Genomic DNA, 19,162 nt, shown 5'->3' on the forward strand with positions numbered 1-19,162 from the left:
CGGCTTGTGGGGTCGCCCGCATGGACCGCGGCAGAGCGGGGAGGGCGGCACTAGGACCCGGCGGGCTCCCTGCGGGGTGGCTCGCGTGGACCACGGCAGCGTGGGATGTCGGCGCTAGGACCCCGCAGGCCCTTTGCGGGTGGGGACGGCCCCTGTGGACCGCGGCAGTGTGGGTGTCGGCGCTAGGACCCTGCGGGAGCCTTGCAGGGTGGCTCGCAGGCTGCACTGAGAGGTCGGCGCTAGGACCCGGCGGGCGCCTCGCAGGGCGGTTCCCGTCGACAGCGGCACCTCGGGGAGGTCGGCGCTAGGACCCGGTGGGCCCTGTGAGGGTGGGGGCGGCCCGTGCGGCCCGCGGCAGTGGGAAGGTCGGCGCTAGGACCCCGCGGGCGCCTCGCAGGGCGGCTCGGGTCGACGGCGGCAGCACTGGAAGGTAGGCGACAGGACCCGGCGGTCATCTTTCAGGACGACTCGCGTTGACGATGGCAGCGCTGGAAGATCGGCGCTAGGACCCGGCGGGCGCCTCGCAGGGTGGCTCGCGGGCTGGTCTGAGAGTGGCGCTAGGACCCGGCGGGCGCCTCGCCCGGCGGCTCGCGTCGACGGTGGCAGCGCGGGAGGTCGGCGCTAGGACCCGGCGGGCGGCGCGCGGGGCGGCGCGTGTTGACAGCGGCGGCGGCGGCGGAGTGGCGCTTCGGTTCCTGCGCGGCCCCCGGCGGCGGCGGCGGCGGCCCGCGATGGCCTTCATGGAGAAGCCGCCGGCCGGCAAGGTGCTGCTGGACGACACGGTGCCGCTGACGGCAGCCATCGAGGCGAGCCAGAGCCTGCAGTCGCACACGGTGCGGGCGGCCGGCGGGGGGCCGGTGTGCCGAGCCGGGCTCCGCCTGCCCGCGGCGGCGGCGGCCGCGACCGCTCGGGTTGGGCGCCCCGGCAGCGTGAAGCGGGAGTAGGCTTGGGGGACGCGGGCAGAATCCATTGCCATTACACAGACTGCCTTTTACGGGGGAGAAAAGCCATGGCGGTTTTCATTTGCTTGTGCCTTTTTACTGTATTTTTAAAACGCAGTCTAAGCATTATAATTTACAGGCAATAAACTCAGGAACCAGGGGGTGGGGGGAAGTGGAGCTGCCAGCCAGAGCGACTTTGTGAAATAATGAATGGGAAGAGAGCGATTTCTTAAGTTGTGGTGTTTTGTCAGGCCACCGAATGAGATTCCAGCTCAGAAGCGGGTTTGTTTACCACGGCGGTGTGTTTGGGGGTTCATCATCCGGAGCCGGAAGCCCCACAATAGCCTTCTGTCTCTCTTTTTGTCCAGGCACTTCTTGTGTTCAAAGAAACCTTTCATTCTGTTTTATTAAAGTGGGACTTTTTTGAACCTCAGTTTCCTCTTCTGACAGCCAGGCTTTGTAGGCCTTGTATTCACAGTGTTCATTTTCAGTTAGGAAAATGATTATCGTTTTTTAAAGTATATTTTGTTTAATTCTATTCTGAGGGCATGTGAAAAGATAGCATAGAGGACGAACTTTGTTAAGCCTGTAAGGGGAGTATAAAGGTTGTAAGAGAGTCAAGAATAATTCTGCTCTTAAATTAGAATTTTTTTGGGGGGGGATACCGGGGATTAAACCTAGTGGCAATTCTACCTCCAAGCTATGTACACCCCATCCCTATTTTCTGTTTTCTATTTTGAAACAGGGTCTCATTAAGTTGCTGCGGGTCTTGCTAAATTGCTGAGGCTAACCTTGAATTGATGATTATTCTGTCTCAGTCTCTCAAGTCTTAAATTCTATGTGTTGACTTGATTGTTGGCAAGTAAATTTTATAACCTCGCAGGGAACAGAGTCGAGTCTTTTAGGTCTGTTTTACCTATTTTTATTAAAGGGATAGATGCCCTGGGCAGGATAGTGCTACTTGGGAGGCTGAGGCAGAAGAATTCTAAGTTTGATACCAGCCTTTGCAATTTAGTGAGACCCTGTCTGAAAATAAAAAATAAAAAGGAATGGGGTAGCTGGATGTGGTGGTGCATGCTTGTAATCCTAGTACTTGGGAAGCTAAACAGGAGGATCGTAGGTTCATGGTCAGCCTCAGCTACTTAGTGAAACTCTGTTGAAAAACAAAAAAATAAAAAACAGGGATGGAGGTGTAGCTCAGAGATAAGAATGTCCCTGGGAGAACCGGAGGGGTGGGGGTTGGAGCGTAGGTCAGTGGGTTCAATCCCTAGTACTCTTCCACCCCACAAAAAAGAGATGCTTATAAATGCCCATGTACCACTTCCTCCAGGAAGCATTCCTTGATGTCCTCTGTCCTGGACCATGTGCTTATCCCCACTTGAACCTCCATCAGTTTATTCTGTCATTACTTCTTTTTCCTCTGCCAGGCTGTGAAAGCAGTGACAATTCTTGTTCACTTTCGGTCCCAAGCCCTGGTGTGTGATAGGATTTCGTATGTGTTTTTTTGGTGAATAAATAAATGAATTGCATCCTTATTGTTCCTCTTCCTGTTTGCTTAAATGGTAATTGCGAAAATTAGAACAACATGGCATCTAAGGTAATAACATAGAGGTGAATACTTCATCCATGTGTTGGAAGATGCAATAGGATTTCATTTCTACTGTAGAGCTGTTCTTTAAAAAACAAAGTAATGCAGGGCAGAAAATGGCAGTTCTTATAATTATGACTGAATACAAAAGACGGTGACTCACAGGAGGCCCATAGAAGCATATGTGGTAGAGTAAAAAAAATTGTCTTGCGTAATTTTTGACTGTTCTGTGTTCCTGTCATTTTAGCTATAAAGTTTGAGACTGAGAAATGTTGCATCAGCCCTAAACTTTATTGAGAAAATCATATCCTGATGCAAACTTTTTGGAGCATTTGTGTCTTTTGAGTTAGTTCCTTTAAAACAAGAACTGTTGGAAATCATTTTGGAAAGAAGTAGTTATTGAAAGTAGTATGTAGAAGAGAAGAGAAAGGCATTGCTTGCTATAGAGAAGGTGGAAGTTGACTTTGTCGCTTGCTAGCTGAAGGGTGATATATCCCAAAAGTCAAAGGCTTAATCTTACTTTGAAATACTGAATCTCTAGGAAGTTGCTTCTTGACTATAGACAGAAACATACGGAAAAGTATACGCTAATAGGTGACCTTTGGTTTGGAAGGGGCAGGACCTTCGTATGATTTGGGATAACCCTTGCTAGTCATGCGATATCAGTTGGGCAAGTCACTGAAACTTTTTTAATGTTTTGTCATGTGTAAATGGGAGTAATTAATGCCTGCCCTGATTGCCTCCAATGATTGATGAGTTTCAAATCAGAATCTTTTTTTGTGTGTGTTTGTGTGGTACTGGGGTTCCTGGAAGCCCTTCTACCTCCGGGATACACTCCCACGGGCTACACTCCCAGACCTATTTTTTAACTTTTTTATGTGGAAACAGGGTCTCAAGCCAGCGAGGCTGGCTCAAACCAGCGCGATCCTCCTGTCTCCGCCTCCCAAGCGCAGGGATTACAAGCGTGTGTGCCACCACGCCCGGCTCAAATCAGAATCTTTATGAAGTGTTTGTAAAGTGCCTTCTCCCTTGCTTCATCTCTTTATTCTCATATATACTCATTTCTGCCCATAGTTTTTTCATTTATGGAGGCTGTTCTGACTTAGAAAATAGAATTCACACTGAAAATGTTAGGATATATCCAATTCAGGGTTTATGAATTTGGGAGGGAAAAATTCTGTGGGGAAAATAAAGCAGAAGGATGAAGAAAAGGCATATTTGGATGAGCAGCTGGCCGGGTTGGTTCGTGATTCAGTGCCTGGCTGTGGTTTGGATTTTATTTTCTTTTGTATGGAACACAATGAATTTAGGTATAAGGAACAGAACAGGCCTGTACTGAAAGGAAATGAAGCATCCATAAAATCAGAAAGGATGGTATTTAGGAACAGGATGCTTTCAGTCTGGATTCAGAGGAAGGAGGAAGTTTTTCTAAACCAGGAATTCTGGTAAAAAGCCATAGAGGTGAGTTGTGAGAAAGTTTGGGAGAAATAAGAGAGGACAAGGGGAATAGAAGTTCTTGGCCTTATTAAAGGGAAAACTTAAGTCAATAGACTGAAAAACGCTAACCTTGCTGAAATAGAAACCACAGGAAACTGCCAGTTCTGGAGAGGGTGGTTATCAAATATGCAGATCTGCTTTTTGCTGGTTGGCACTCTAGCGTGCATAGCTTTTCATCTCAGTTTTCTTCTGTTTAAATATTCTTCTGTGAGGGTCATCAGGATCAGGTCTGTTTACTTTGTATTTGGTGCATTTTGTTCTTGGGAAACAAAAGATAATATTAGTGATACTTAAGGCATAACAGAAAACATTTAAAAAATATTTGGAAGAGATAATATTACATGTTAAATATTTTTACTGAAAATGGCTGGACATGGTGGTGCACTCCTGTAATCCCACTACTTAGGAGGCTGAGACCAGAGGATCACAGGTTCAGGGACATCCTTAGCCACTTAATGAGACTTTCAACATCTTAGCAAGACCCTGGGGGTATAGCTCAGAGGTAGAATTGAACTTAGGAATTGAACCCCTGGGTTCAATCCCCAGTACCTCCATCCATACACACTACTGAAAATGGATCTCTCCTTGAACTTTTGATTTTTTGTGAAACTGCATTTCTGCCTGGCTTTTAATTTTTATCGATTGAGTGATCAAATGATTGCTTGGTTTGTTGACTTATTTTTGTATGTGTTACTGAAACGGGGGTTTCTTCTGAGCCCCCAAGATGAAACGGGGACTTCTTGAGAAGAAACCTGGGGTTTCATCATAGATGAAACGGAGTTTCTTGAGAAGAAACTTGGCATTTCCTTACAGGGTTCTTGTCTACGGTGAGCTAAGAATGACACCCGCAGACCTCAGGAAGGGGAGTAAAAGATTTATTGGAAGCAGCAGGGAATGGGGAAAGGTGGCTGAACACCCCCAAAGGGGCTGGAACTCTGGGGTCTAGCAGCTGCCTTCAGGACAATACTTGAGAGTAGCCCAAGCCGAATTGCCTTTAGTTGCAGGCTGCTTTCTTCCAGAGTCCACACGATCTGCCAGAAGAGAATAGGAAAAGAGGCAGAACACGACTTGGGCTGTTGGGTCTCTGGTGTCCAGTAGTTGCCTTTAGGTCACTACCTGAGTGTTGCCCGAGCCAAGCGCCGTCAGTTGCAAACTACTTTCTCCCAGAGTCCACGCAATCTGCCAGAAAAGAGGTGCAGGTCACCCCTAGGGGCCCTGGTCAGCCTTGATGTCTAGCAGAGACCTTCAGGTCACTACCCGAGGGCAGCCCAGGCCACGTGCCATCAGATGCACTCTGCCTTCTCTCACGGCTAACATGACCTGTGAGAGAGAGGACAGCTCCCCAAAAGTGGAGGGGTTCCCAAGAGGGAAAAGCCCCAATTTGCCATCTGACTAAGGCAAAGGCCTGACCATTTGCTACCTCTTTTGGTTAGGGTGACTTTGGGAATTCTGGGAAGCAGCTCTCAGGATTTGCAGAGGGTATTTGCAAGTCCTTTGAAGAATCTCCTTTCAGACTTGCTGGTGAAGGGCTCCTGGGTTTGTTGATTAGTAAATAGATGGCTTTGTGAAGCTCTGGTCCTTCTTATCTCTGAGCCTTTGGAATTTCAGGTATTCATCGCCCCTCAGGAAACTCAGAAAATTAACTTTTTTCTACCGAGGCCTTTTCCCTATCTGCCTATTTCCTTTCTATCTCCTCATTACTGGGACTGGAACCCAGGGGCCTTCTACCTCCAGACTACACCTCAGTCCTATTTTATTATTGTTTTTATTTAGAAACAGGGTCAGCTGGCCTCAAACCTGCTATCCTCCTATTTCAGCCTTCCAAGTTAAAGAATTACAGGCATGTACCGCCTTGCCCAGCTCTGCCTGGTTTATTTATGCAGTAGCATTCATGCAACACATATGAGAAGGAGTGAACTGGACAGCTCCTGCTCTCATGGAGTCTTTGCTCTATCACACTCTGAGCGCTTTGGTTTTCCAAGGTGTGTACAAGTCAACTAGGATCTTTGTCATAACACAGGTAGGTATGGAGTTCCTTTTGTGGCTTGGTTTACTGAGCTTTGGCTTCTTTATGATTGGCCCTTTTTGTGTGTGGGGGTGGGGTACTGGGAATTGAACCCAGGGGTATTCTATCTCCCAGCTACACCCTTGGTCCTATTTTACTTTATTTTTGTTTATGCTTTATTTTTTATATTTTGTAGTACTGAGGGTTAAACCCAGAGGCATTGTGCCTTCGAGCTACACCCCCAGCTGATTTTATTTCTTATTTGGAAACAGGGTCTCATTAGGTTTATGAGAGTCTCACTACTTGCTGAGACTGCAATCCTCTTGTCTCAGCATCCCAAGTACTGGGATTACAGGTGTGCACCGCACAACAAGCTGACCTTTTGAAATAGTCTTTTAAGCCAGGCCTGGTGGCACACGTCTGTCATCCTAGTACATGGGAGGCTGAGACAGGAGGATTGCAAGTTTGAGGATGGTCTCAGCAAGTAGTGAGACTCCGATTAGCCTAGTGAGTCTCTTGTTTCAAAATAAAAACAAAATAGATATAGGAGTGTAGCTTGGAGGTAGAATTCCCCAGGGCTCAATCCTCAATAGTCTTTTAAGTCCTATTTATATATCAACAAAATACCTACTTCAATGTAATGCCAAATTAGAAGACATCATTATCTTCAGAGCCTAAAATGTTGATGTAATCCAATACTAAATACTAGAATCTCTCTAGGATTACCTTTGGGATGCTATTGGAAGTTTCTTTAGAATTCTAAGTTATACTGAATACTTAAAGTTTTTTGAAGATGTTTGCTTAGACAAATGCAGACCATATGATGGTTAACTTGGCAGCACTTTCACCCATCATTATAAGGTAATAATTGCCATTCTTTTCTTTTCTTTCTTTCTTTCTCTTTTTTTATGTGGTACTGGGGATGGAAACCAGGGGCCTTCTACCTCTGGAGTACACTCCCAGACCTTTTTTTAAAAAATATTTTATATGGAAAGAGGGTCTCACTAAGTTGCTGAGAGCCTCACAAAGTAGCTGAGGCTGGCTTCGAACCTGCACAACCCTCCTGTCTCAGCCTCCCAAGTATTGGGATTATAAGCATGTACCACCACACCCAGCCTTATAATAGCAGTTATTTTCTGATCATCTAATCATCCATCTTCTAGTTGGTTATGTATGTTTCCCAGTTGTCCCAGAAACCTTGATGAATGCACTAAAAAAGCCAAGTTTGAAAGCTTTTAGAGACTGGTAATTAGTTCATTTAGAGATTGTAAGTAATCTCTTCCCATTGAAGAAGTCAGTGATTTGCAGACCCATTTAGGGGCTGGTGATAACCAATCCTTATATAACACCTTCTTGGAGGATTATCCCATGAGAAAGGATTCTTGTAATTGGAATATAAGTAAGAACCTGACTGTAAGTACTAGGAGGGCATGTGGGATTCAGGGGCTGGAGTTTAAGTGAAAAGATAATTGTGTGCTTTGTGCTGCCTGCCCGTCCTCCTAACAGCAGACGAAGCCACACCTTCTGTATGGCTTGTGATTTTGAGATTGTTCAGTGTATAGACTGTGCATTGAAGGTTCAAATGGTTCAGAGCAAGCGAAAGGAGCTTGCTGCTGTCTACTACAAGGCAGGTAGGAGTAGTTCCTGCTGCAAGAGGTTTTTGTGTGGCTTCATGTAAAATGAAGCTTCGTGATGTTTTGGCTTTTGGCATCCTTAGCTAGGAGGAGCTGGACCTGAATGTTATTTGGAGCTCCTCAGTGCTTACGTACTTGGGAAAGGGAGACTTCTCCTGTGGTCTTCTCCCTTTCTCTGGAGGGCATTCTTGTCAGTGATTTCTTTTATGAGCACCAGGCAAGTCGTAGGGGAGACAAGAGTGTGCCTTCTCTTCAGAGGAGAGGACAGTGGCCCTTCATTTGTAGCTTGAGACTTTTGGCTCAGGAGTAAAGGATGAGTGCTTTATCTTGGATTCGGGAGGGGAAAAGTTTGTGCAAGCTGACCATTCAGTTCTCAGCTGATGACCAAGTTTTGGGGATGTTGACCATCTCTAGCTGAAGACTATGATGTCGGTGTATCCTCCTGACTCCTAAAAGAACACAGTTGAAAGCAGAGGGGGATTCCGTTGTACATTGAGGCAGGGCTCAAACCTGTGATCTTCTGCTTTAGCCTCCCAAATACTAGGATTACAGGAGTGTGCCACCATGCCTGCATTGTTTTGTTTTTATCTTTACATGAGTCACATACCATATAATGCTCACATTTAAAATGTACAGTTCAAGCTGGGCGTATGGCTCACGCTTGCAATCTCAGTACTTGGGAGGCAGAGACAAGAGGATTACAGGTTCGAGGCCAGCCTCAGCTACTTAGGGAGGCTCTCCGCAACTCAGTGAGGCCCTCCACAACTTAGTGAGACCCTGTTTCAAAATAAAGAACAAAAATAGGGCTGAGAGTGTACCTTGGAGGTAGAATGCCCTTGGGCTCCATTTCCAATACCACAAAAAAAAAAAAAATTAAATGTACAGTTCATTGCAGGGTGTGGTGACATGCGCCTGTAATCCTAAAACTTAGGAGGCTGAAACAGGAGGATTGCAGTACAAGGCCAGCCTCAGCAATTTAGTGAGAACCTGTTTCAAAAATAAAAAGTAAGCTGGGTGTGGTGGTATGCGCTTGGGAGGCTGAGACAGGAGGATCACACAGGTTCGAAGCCAGCCTCAGCTACTTAGTGAGGCTCTCTGCAACTTAGTAAGACCTTGTTTCCAAATAAAGTATAAAATAGGTCTGGAAGTATAGCCCGGGGGTAGAAAAGCCCCTGAGTTCTACCCCCAGTACCACCAAAGAATAAATAATAAAAATAAAAAGTAGCCGGGCGTGGTGGCGCATGCTTGTAATCCCCGCGCTTGGGACGCGGAGACAGGAGGATCGCACAGGTTCGAAGCCAGCCTCACTGGCTTAAGAGGCTGTTTCCAAATAAAAATATATATAAAAATAGGTCTGGGAGTGTAGCCTGGAGGTAGAAGGGTTCCATCCCCAGTACCATTAAAAAAAAAAAAAAAAGTAAAATAAGGCTGAGGGTGTAGCTCAGAGGTAGAATGCTCAGGTTCAATCTTCAGTACTATAATAAATAAATAAATAAATAAATGAAAAATAAGCAGATACATAAATAAACTGTATAGTTCAGCTGGATGTGGTGGCACATGCCTATAATCCCATGATTTAGGAGACAGAGAGTTGTAAGTGGAGGCCTACCTTGGTAATTTAAGAAGATCCTGTTTCAAAATAAAAGTAAAAAGGGTTGGGGTTGTAGCTTGGAGGTAGAATGCCCCTGGGTTCAATTCCCAGTACCTAAATAAATAAATAAATAAATAGGATCAGGAGGTATAGTTCAATGGTAGAATGTCCCTGGGTTCAGCCTCCAATATGGCAAATAATTAAGTAAGTAAGTAAGTAAATAAATAAATAAATAAATAAATAGTGCCATTTAATAGCTTTTAGCATGTTTGCAGAGCTGTGGCTCTATCACTACAATTTTAGAACATTTTAATTACCCCTAAAAGAGGCCAGGAACCCCTAAGCCATCACCCTGGAAAGTTTTCTAACATTGCAGGATGTTAACCTCAGAATATATTCTAAGCACAATTTCTTTTACTCTTCAAATCCACTTCCTCTAAGGATCTAATGAGAGAGACAGCTTTTTTTCTATAAGCACTCGTATACCTGTCTGTATAACCTCTGAGAACCTCACTGACCTGAAACCACTCTTAGGCTGTGGATCTAAGGGTGAGAATCATGGTTAGAAAAAATTAAAAAATTGTGAGTTGCTTTAGGTTGCAGTTTGCCTGGTACATTTTACATGCACTGAAGATTTATGAATGGCCCGCAGGGAGGGCAACAGACTCCTGACTGGAAGGTAGGCTGTGTGAGCCCCAGTCACTTGCGTCGCACATAGCTCCTCTGCTTATGATATTTAGACAAGTCTGCCCACATTTCTTTGACATGGCTCATCAAGAACAGGTCATTTCTTCTCACTAGTTCAGTTGTGGCTTTCCTCCTCCTCCTCCTCCTCCTCCTCCTCCTCCTCCTCCTCCTCCTCCTCCTCCTCTGTGGTGGAAAAAGGAATGAATGGAGAGTTGGTATGGGAGAATCCTGGCTCTCAAAATCCTGGCTCTCTCTTTTTGTGTTCATTCAGGGCCTTCCTGTCCTGCCTGCCCTTCCCCAGGGGACTCACCGCACTTCAGCCCTGCACGCTTTACTCTTTGTCAAAGCAGCAGAGAATGGAGCTGGGAGGGGCCTGCTCTACCATCAGCGTGCAGACAGCTGCCCACCAGAGCAGTGTCACGCCCCAAGCATTTCTGCATGTCGCCATGTGGGCCAGCACCTGGACCCGCTGCATTCCACCCCTTTGTGCCACACACACCTTTGGAGCTCATGTTGCAGGTGCTCAAGAGCCATGTGTTTGTAGCTATCACACTGGACAGGACAGATACAGACATTAAAAATAATAGTGCTCAAGTGCATTGTTATGGAGAGAAATTTGTTAAGTGGGAAAAAACAAGTCATAGCACACTCTGCTTTTACTTTCATAAATAGCTGTTTATACTTGCACATAAACAGTAATAGTTTATATTATATTATATATATTATATTATACACTGCCTATTACTGTAGCCACTGGGCTTATTTACTTACCTATTTAGTTATTTATTGGTCCTGGGAATAGAACCAGGGTCTGCAAACCTGCAATCCTCCTGTCTCAGCCTCCCAAGTCCTGGGATTACAGGTGTGCACCACCATACCCATTCCATTCCTTTTTTGTACAACTTATATTAATTGCTGTTGTGGGTGGAATGTGTTTGATGTGTGAGGGGAGAAGTAATTCCCCCACCACAACCACACAAACAAAAACAGAAAAACCGTGGATTCTTGCCCTAAGCTAAGAATAAATATGCATAGCTTGGACAGTTGCTGAAGATTTAATGAAGTTTATTAAAAAGATAGAAATACAGGATATAGTTACAGCCCAGTGCCAGAGAGAGAGAGAGAGAGAGAGAGAGAGACAGACAGACAGACAGACAGATGGACACACATGGGGGGGGCAATTCGAATGAAAATGCCATAGAACTCCAGTTTACTAAGTGTTTATCCCAACCAAGTCCGAGGCAGGTCCTTTGATCTGGAGATACTGCTACCTTATATCTAGCCCGGGTTCTGCTGTCTCCAGGCAGATTTGCCCTGAAAGTGGGGGGCAGCCCCATCTCCGACCACCTTTTGTTCCATCCCCTAAGATGTGTGAACTTGTTTCTCCAGGATCTGGGATTTCCTCCCATCTCTGGCTCCAGCCTTCTTTTAGAAATGTCAATTCCAAGTCCCTCCTTCCTGCTAGCTAGCCCTGGCTTTCTTAATATAAAAGATATATTTTTAAAATTGGAAATCTTTTCCAATACTGATACATTAATACATTTTAAAACCTCTTCCCAATACTAGTACATTTGCCATTCAGGTTGCTGAGTACCCTGTAACTTAATGTCCACTTTAGGCATATTCATAGAAAAATGCTCTTCTCTGCTGCTTCAGAACCTGTCATAAGTTCATGGAGGGGCATACTTAGCATTGTGGAGAAAAATAATTTTCTTATTTGCACACAGCTTCTGTGTAGTACCCAGATTGTGTCCATATAGCAGAAGGTGTGCTGCAAAGCGTGGGGGCACTAAAGTTGGAAAGTGCGACCAGATAGTGTTCCGAGAGCTCTAAACTCACATATAACAACGCTTACACCCAGACCTGGCTGCTGGCCCTAACTCTGCCCTTCACCCTCAGCTCCCTCCTGACTTGCTAGACTGCTTGCCTAGCTGACCTCTGTTCATCAAAACAAGTCTGTATGTAATAACAAACCTCCTGCCCATGGCTGTAGAAGGTATGGACTCTGTGCCTTTGTGTCAGCCAGGCCTGAGGCCCGAGTCCATTCTCACCTTTTCCTAGCTGGTGGCCCCAGCAGGTTTTCAGGCCAGTTCCCGCTAAGAGTGTGAGGGGGTTGGCCATTATGGATATCCGAGCCCACATGAAAATCGGGATCATGGTTTGCACGTTTGCCTTTTCTAGCCAAGCGTGTGATGAGTGCAGCTTTGGTTATTAATCATCACATCCACCTCAGCAACTCTGGCGCATTGGGAAGATGATTGACAAAGAAAGTAAAGGTTTTAATTTAGCCTTTTTGAATTTTTTTTTTTGGTTTTATTTTTTTTATTTATTTATTTTTTGCTTTTTTGATACAAGAGAGAATTACTGGGTTCCCATTTTTAGCAATTTACATAATTTGCTTTGGCATCATTTAGCGGTCATCGCACTGTAGAATGCTGCAGGAGCTGGCGATTTAAAATGCCACGTCCATTCTGTAGCCAGGTCTGCGGTCGTGGAGGGAGCTTGGAGTGCTTCTTTTCAGTCTTTCTCTTAGCTGGAGCATCAGCTGACCTTGAAGGCAGTGTGAAGAGCAGCTCTCCCGCAGGAGACCATCCCACAGAGGAGAGGTGGGACTTGAAAAGGCCTGCAGAAGGGCAAAGCATAGGGGATCAAAGTGTGTTTGTGACCTGTTCTTGTCTTCTGTGGCAGAGTAGAAATGGGGGAATTTGCTTTGCAGAGTTGAAACACATGGTTCTATGATCTGGTCTGTTAAGAGTTTTAAAATAAATCCATTTCACATGGTCAGAAAGGAGATGCACTTGGCTTCACTCACATGCCAGAGTTTATCTTAAGGTAGTGTTGATTCTTCAGATACCTTTAAAACCATTTGTGTGGGGGCAGTTTTTGCACATTATTGGGTTGCACAGCAATTGAAATAGAGCAAAGGTAGGTTCTAGCATAGAAAAGCTGCAGATGAAACAATGATTAAGTAAGAAATATTTAACAGAGCAAGGAGTAATCATTAATTCTGAGTGAAATATTAAAGGCTGTGTACTGCAAGGCAGGTGGCCAGGATGCTGAGCAGAAGTCCCCACAACTGATTCTACTGTAAGAGTCCCTTGGGGTGATGCTGAGCACTGCCTATGAGGTGCAGCTGTGCTGTGTGACATTGTCATTTATTTTTCAGTACTGGGGATGGAACCCAGGACATTCTACCTCTGAGCTGCAGCCCCAGTCCTATTTTTTATTCTTTACTTTGAAACAGGGTTTCACTAAGTTGCAAAGGGCCTCACTAAGTAGCTGAGGCTGTCTACAAACTGATCTTCTGGTCTTAACCTCCCAAATGCTGGGATTATAAGCATGCACCACCAACACCTGGCTTGACATTGTGATTTTGAACATTATTATTATTTTGTTGAGGTACTGGGGATGGAACCTAGGGCCTTATACCACTGAGCTACTTCACCAGCCCTGAACATCACTTCTTATGAAGGAATGATAAGTCTGAGGCTTGGGAGATTCCACAGAGGTTTTCTCAAGAGTCCCACTCAACTCCTGTAATCCCAGTATTTAGGAGGCTGAGGCAGGAGGATTGCAGATTTGAGGCCAGTAGGTGATAACTTAGTGAGACTGTGTTTCAAAAGAAAACAGGAAGCTTGGGGTGTAGCCCTAGGTTTAATCCCCAGTACCTCCAGCCCCCACACAAAAGTAGAACTTCCTAGGTTTGAAATAAGTAGAATAGCAAAACAAAGGGAATAAGACAATGATATTTAGGCTATAAAAAATCTGATAGAGCTGGGTGTGGTGGGTCACACCTGTAATCACAACATCTCAGGAGTCCGAGGCAGGAAGTTTGAGGCCAGCCTAGGCAACTTAGCAAGACCCTGTCTCAAAACTAAAAAAAAAAGAAAAAGAAAAAGAAAAGAAAAAAAAGGAGGATGAGGAGTGAAGCTCAGTAGAGCGCTACTGGGTTCAACCCTCAGTTCTGCAACAAAACCCAAAATAGTCTGATAGAGGATGGTTTAAATAGAAGTGGTTAGGCAAGTTTGATCAGAAGGTAGGAGAATGTGGAAACTAGACTAAGAAGTTTAGGTCTATCCTGAGGGAGCCATGGAAGATTCTGGAGCAGAAAAGTAGTAGAATGCTAGATATTCCACTTTGAAGAATGTTTCCTATGAAGGAAAGTGTCCGGGGACAAGTGAGCTTGGGAGTGAACTCCAAGGAGTGGTGCGGCTGGGGATGCTGCAGATAACAGGACGCCTCCTACCCCAGACCTTATTCTTTCTAGTCAAGGCATCTGTCTTTCAGAGACAGTTCCCCCAGCTGTACAGTGAGGGCAACAGCTCTTCCTTGCTCACCTCAAAGAGCATGACAGATGATATGGTGATACTGTGGAGCCCCCTCTGGGGCCAAGTGTGGGGATCCCCAGAGGCTCAAGTTAGGTACATACTGTACTTGGGAAGGCAGAAGACCTGGACCCTTGCAAGACGGGGGAGGGGACGGGGTGAGGATGGAGATGGTGAGGTTTGGGGGGGTCCTTCGTTCTTTTACTTTTTTCCTTCTTTGCTGGAGTCTTTATTTTTGTGGTATGGAGCTGCTTCTATTATCTTTGAGAGGTTTTAAAATACTGGTTCTCACTCCTGACTGCACATTAGCATCTGGGGAACTTTTAAAAACTATTCATGCCTGTGCCCCGGTATAGATAAATTAAACTAGCATCTCTGGGAGATAGGACCCAAGCACAGGACTTTTTTTCCCTAGTCATCTAGATGCTCCTAGGATGTAGGAGATTTGAGTCCCTTTGCCTTAGTGGTAGAGAGGGGAGAACACACACACACACACACACACACACACACACACACACACACACAATTGTGTTTGTAGTTACCCTCTATAAGACATCCTGGGGCCAGGTTTTTGGACCTCAACTAATTAGTGAGGCCTTCTACAACTTAGTGAGAACTTGTTTCAAAATAAAGAATAGAAAATAGGAGGTTCTGGAGGTATAGTTTGAAGGTCAAATGCTCCTGGGTTCCATCCCTAGTACCGCAAAAAAAAAAAAAAAAAAAACCTCACAAAAAAACCCCCTCAAATTTCATCAACCAGGGAACCTTTGAGCACTAGTCACTCTGCATTGAAATCCTAAATACATGCCCATTGGGTTGCCTTCTTGGAAAATGGCCCGTGTTGGAAACATTAATCAACAGTTGTGGCCAGGAAATTGAGTGTGGTAATGCATGCTCGTAATCCTAGTATTTGGGAAGCTAAGACAGGAGGACTGCAAGTTCAATACCAGCCTCAGCAACCTAGTGAGACCCTGTTTCAAAACAAAAAATAAAGGGCTGGAATGTAGTTTGGAGTTAGAATGCCTCTGGGTTCAATCTCCAGTATCACAAAGCAAAAAAGTTGTAGTGTTGAGCCCCCACCCCTGTACCATCAGAGGCATTATTAGGAATTAGCCAGCCAAGTTTCATGCCATCGTGTGAACCCCTGTTGTTTGGGACTGCAAAAAGAGCCTGGCTTTGAAGCTTCCCTACGTCACTGAGTGTCTCCAGCCACACCCAGCAGGTTCCGAGGACCTTGGGAGTCAGCAGCACTTGGTACTAGGTCCCAGTCAGGAGCTTCCTGGCTGTGTGACCTTGGACAGCTCACTGTATCTTGCTAAGCAGAGGTCTGCTCACTAGGGTGGCTGCCCAGAATGACTGAGTGAGAAGCAGTGGGTTAGGAGCTTCGCAAAGCTCCAAGCATGGTTAGTGCTCATTTTACATTCTTTCTTCCTCACAAGTTAGAAATCACGTAGCTCTAGTACATACATGTCTAGACCACAATGTCTTCCTGAAAAGCCCAGATGTTTAGGCCTCTTCTGCATGCCAAGGTGAAGGTGTGGTGCCTGGAGGAGCTGCAGGGAGATGGTCCTTTGGGGGTGTGGTAGCAATCGCTCTAACCCAGGGCTGCTGTGAGATCCCTAACTCACCCTTCCAGGCCTTGTGGGCCTTGGCTTAGCTCCTCTTGTGTACACATGGGGGGGGGGGGTCTGTTCCATATTGGAGAGGGCAGGAGAGATGGACTTGATACCCTGGAGGATTCTAGGCTGCTGACTCCAGCTGGGAGGACTTTGGATGGTTATCCTGGTCCCTAGGGCTTTCTCAAGAGTTGCAGGTGTTTGTATGCAACTGGCAGCAGTGCTGTTTTCTTTAGTTTACAGCAGGGGAAATTTGAGGTCAAGTTATTTATTTTTGGCAAGGCTAGGTAGTGATATCGAGCAATCTAAAAAAAATTCAAGTGTTTTATAATGAGGAACTAACTTGCCCTATTGAAGTAGAATAAAACTATGTCTGAGCCAGGCGTGGTGGCACATTCTTGTAATCCCAGTACTTGGGGGCTAAGATAGGAGGATTGCAGGTTTGAAGGCAGCCATAGACTTAGTGAAGATGTCAGCAACTAAGCAGACCCTGTTTTCAAATAAGAATAAATAAATACATAAAATAGGGCTGGGAGTGGAGCCCGGAGATAGAAGGGCCCTGGGTTCTATCCCCAGTACCACAAAAAGCAACAATGCTGTATCTGAGCACAATCCCCTTATCTTGCTTCCCATTCTTTCTGTGACTAACCGCATGGCAGATGGGCTTTGGGACTACAATAGAGCCTTATATTTTAAAATTTTTTATAAGTTTATTTGGTTCTTTATCAAATATATCTAGTTGATTTTGTTAAAGTTTCATTTGATTTAAATTTTTGTGTGTGAGTGTGTATGTAGTGCTGGGATCAAATCTAAATGCCCTACCACTGGGCTACCTATGCAACCTCTTAATTTAATTAATTAAAAAAATTTTTTTGGTACTGGGGATTGAACCTAAGGGCACTCACTCCACTACTGAGCTCTATAGCCCTAGCCCTATTTTATTTTTTGTATTGAAACCATCTCACTAAGTTGCCCAGGGTCTTGCTAAGTTGCTGAGGCTAATCTTGAATCTGTGATCCTCCTGTCTCAGCTTCCTAAATACTAGAATTACTGGCATTTGACACCATCCCCAGCTCTTAATTTAATTTTTTTATTTTCTTTTGTGGTACTAGGGGTTGAAACCAGAAGCAGTCTACCTCTGAGCTATACCTCCAGCCTGATTTTACTTCTTTATTTTTTTCTGTGATACTGGGGATGGGATCCAGAGGCATTCTACCTCTGAGCTACACTCCCAGACCTATTTTTTATTTTGAAATTGAGTCTTATTAAGTTGTAGAGGGCCTCACTAAATAACTGAGGCTGTTCGAGAACCTGTGATCCTTCTGCCCTGTCTTGGCCTCCCAGGTACTGGGATTACAAATGTGTACCACAACACCCATCCTAATTTATTTTTAATTAACAAATAGTTGAGCTGAGCATGATGACACACACCAGTTATTGGTGCCTGGGGAAGCTGAGACAGGAAGATCACAAGTTTGTGGCTAGCCTAGACAACTTAGTGAAAACCTGTTTCAAAAATAAATAAAAAGGGCTGAGGGCATGGTTCAGTGTTAGAGTGCCTCTGGATTCAGTCCCCAGTACCACACATACTCGCACAGAGGAGGATCACATTGAACCTGGGATCCTCCTATCTTGGCCTCCCAAGTACTAGGATTGTAGGTGTGCACCACCATACCTGGCTCAGACTGTACCATTTTTGATTCTCAGGATGTGGAACATGAGCTGTTTATAGTTGGTAGCAACATCTTTGTAAAATGTCCGAACTTTAAGCCTAAAAGCAGGTAAAGCAGGCCAGCAATGCTTACCTATTAGCTGTGTGACACCAAGCTGGAATTTATTTTATTTATTTTTTAAATTTATTTTTATTGGTGCATTGTAATCATATATCACATTGGAATACAAGACTTTGAGAGGATATACCTGCACACATCATCCAATTAGCCCTCATCCAGCCCCCATCCCATTCCCTCCCTCTCCCTCGATCTTATTTGTTTGGTGATAAACTTTGATACATTTGTTTATGTACCTCCTGCGTTTTAAGAGGCTCCAGCCTCCCCTATTCCATACCCTCTGATAGGTCACCTTAATTGCTTCACTATAGGGCCCTTTCTATAGCTCGACCTCATCCTGTTGCACCTTTCCTCCTAGTTATTGCTGATTAGGGGAAGGATCTGGTTTTTTTTTTTTTTTCTGCAATATTTCTCTGTGCATGCTGCGTTGCAAATACCGATCCCACTCTTGATGGCCCCAGTAGTGGCCTGACTACCCGGTGGACTGATCCAGACCTTGCTGGCTCAAGCAGCGGCCTTGCCTCATGGGAGGCCCCGATTCTGGTCTCACTGGTCCCGACACCCGCCTAACCCCTCAGCTGGCTCCGATCCCGGCCTCGGTGGCCCCAGCACCGGCCTAGCCTCAAGGCAGGCTCCGATCCCGGCCTCAGAGGCCTCAGTAGCGGCCTTGCCTAACGGAAGGCTCCAATGTTGACTGCTGGCCCTGGCACCGACCTAACCCCTCAGCAAGCTCCGATCCCGGCCTCGCTGTCCTCGGCACTGGCCTAACCCCTCGGCAGGCTCCGATCCCGGCCTTGGAGGCCTCAGTAGCGGCCTTGCCTCACGGAAGGCTCCGATGCTGGCTGCTGGCCCCGGCACTGGCCTAACCCCTCGGCAGGCTCCAATCCCGGCCTCGGAGGCCTCAGCACTGGCCTTACCTAACGGCAGGCTCCAATTCTGGCCGCTGGCCCCAGCATCGGCCTAACCTCTTGTCAGGCTCTGATCCCGGCCTTGGAGGCCCCAGTAGCGGCCTTGCCTCACGGCAGGCTCCAATACCGACCATTGGCCCTGGCACCGGCCTAACCCCTCGGCTGGCTCTGATCCTGGCCTCGGAGGCCCCAGCACCGGCCTTGCCTCACGGCAGGCTCCAATCCTGGTCTTGCTAGCCCCGACACCGGCCTAATCCCTCGGCAGGCTCCGCTCCCGACCTCGGAGTCCCAAGCACCAGCCTTGCATCATGGCAGGCTCTGATGCTGGCCTTGCTGGCCCCAGCACCGGCCTAACCCCTTGGCAGGCTCCAATCCCAGCCTCGAAGGCCCCAGCACCGGCCTTGCCTCACGGCAGGCTCCAATGCCAGCTGCTGGCTCCGGCATCGGCCTAAACCCTTGGCAGGCTCCAATCCCGGCCTCGGAGGCCCCAGTAACGGCCTTGCCTCACGGCAGGCTCTGATACCAGCCGTTGGCCCCGACATCGGCCTAACCCCACACATTGTCAAATTTATGTAAGTAG

The 19,162-nt window shown here is 46.2% G+C and overlaps 1 protein-coding gene across 11 annotated transcripts in view; it reads left to right on the forward strand.

Annotated features, from left to right (window-relative positions):
• Positions 1-731: 731 nt before the first annotated feature.
• The window catches only part of PXK (PX domain containing serine/threonine kinase like), a gene marked incomplete at both ends in the record, with an annotated part of 78,469 nt that continues 60,038 nt past the window's right edge, over positions 732-19,162 (forward strand). For all 11 annotated transcript variants that reach the window (XM_080715735.1, XM_080715738.1, XM_080715743.1 and 8 more), the window contains one exon: positions 732-833. In XM_080715735.1, coding sequence (XP_080571861.1) covers positions 732-833 — 102 coding nt within the window. The remainder of the gene's footprint in view (positions 834-19,162) is intronic.

Source organism: Muscardinus avellanarius (genome assembly GCF_963383645.1).
Source record: "Muscardinus avellanarius genome assembly, chromosome: 18".
In the NCBI taxonomy this organism is placed as follows: Eukaryota; Metazoa; Chordata; class Mammalia; order Rodentia; family Gliridae; genus Muscardinus; species Muscardinus avellanarius.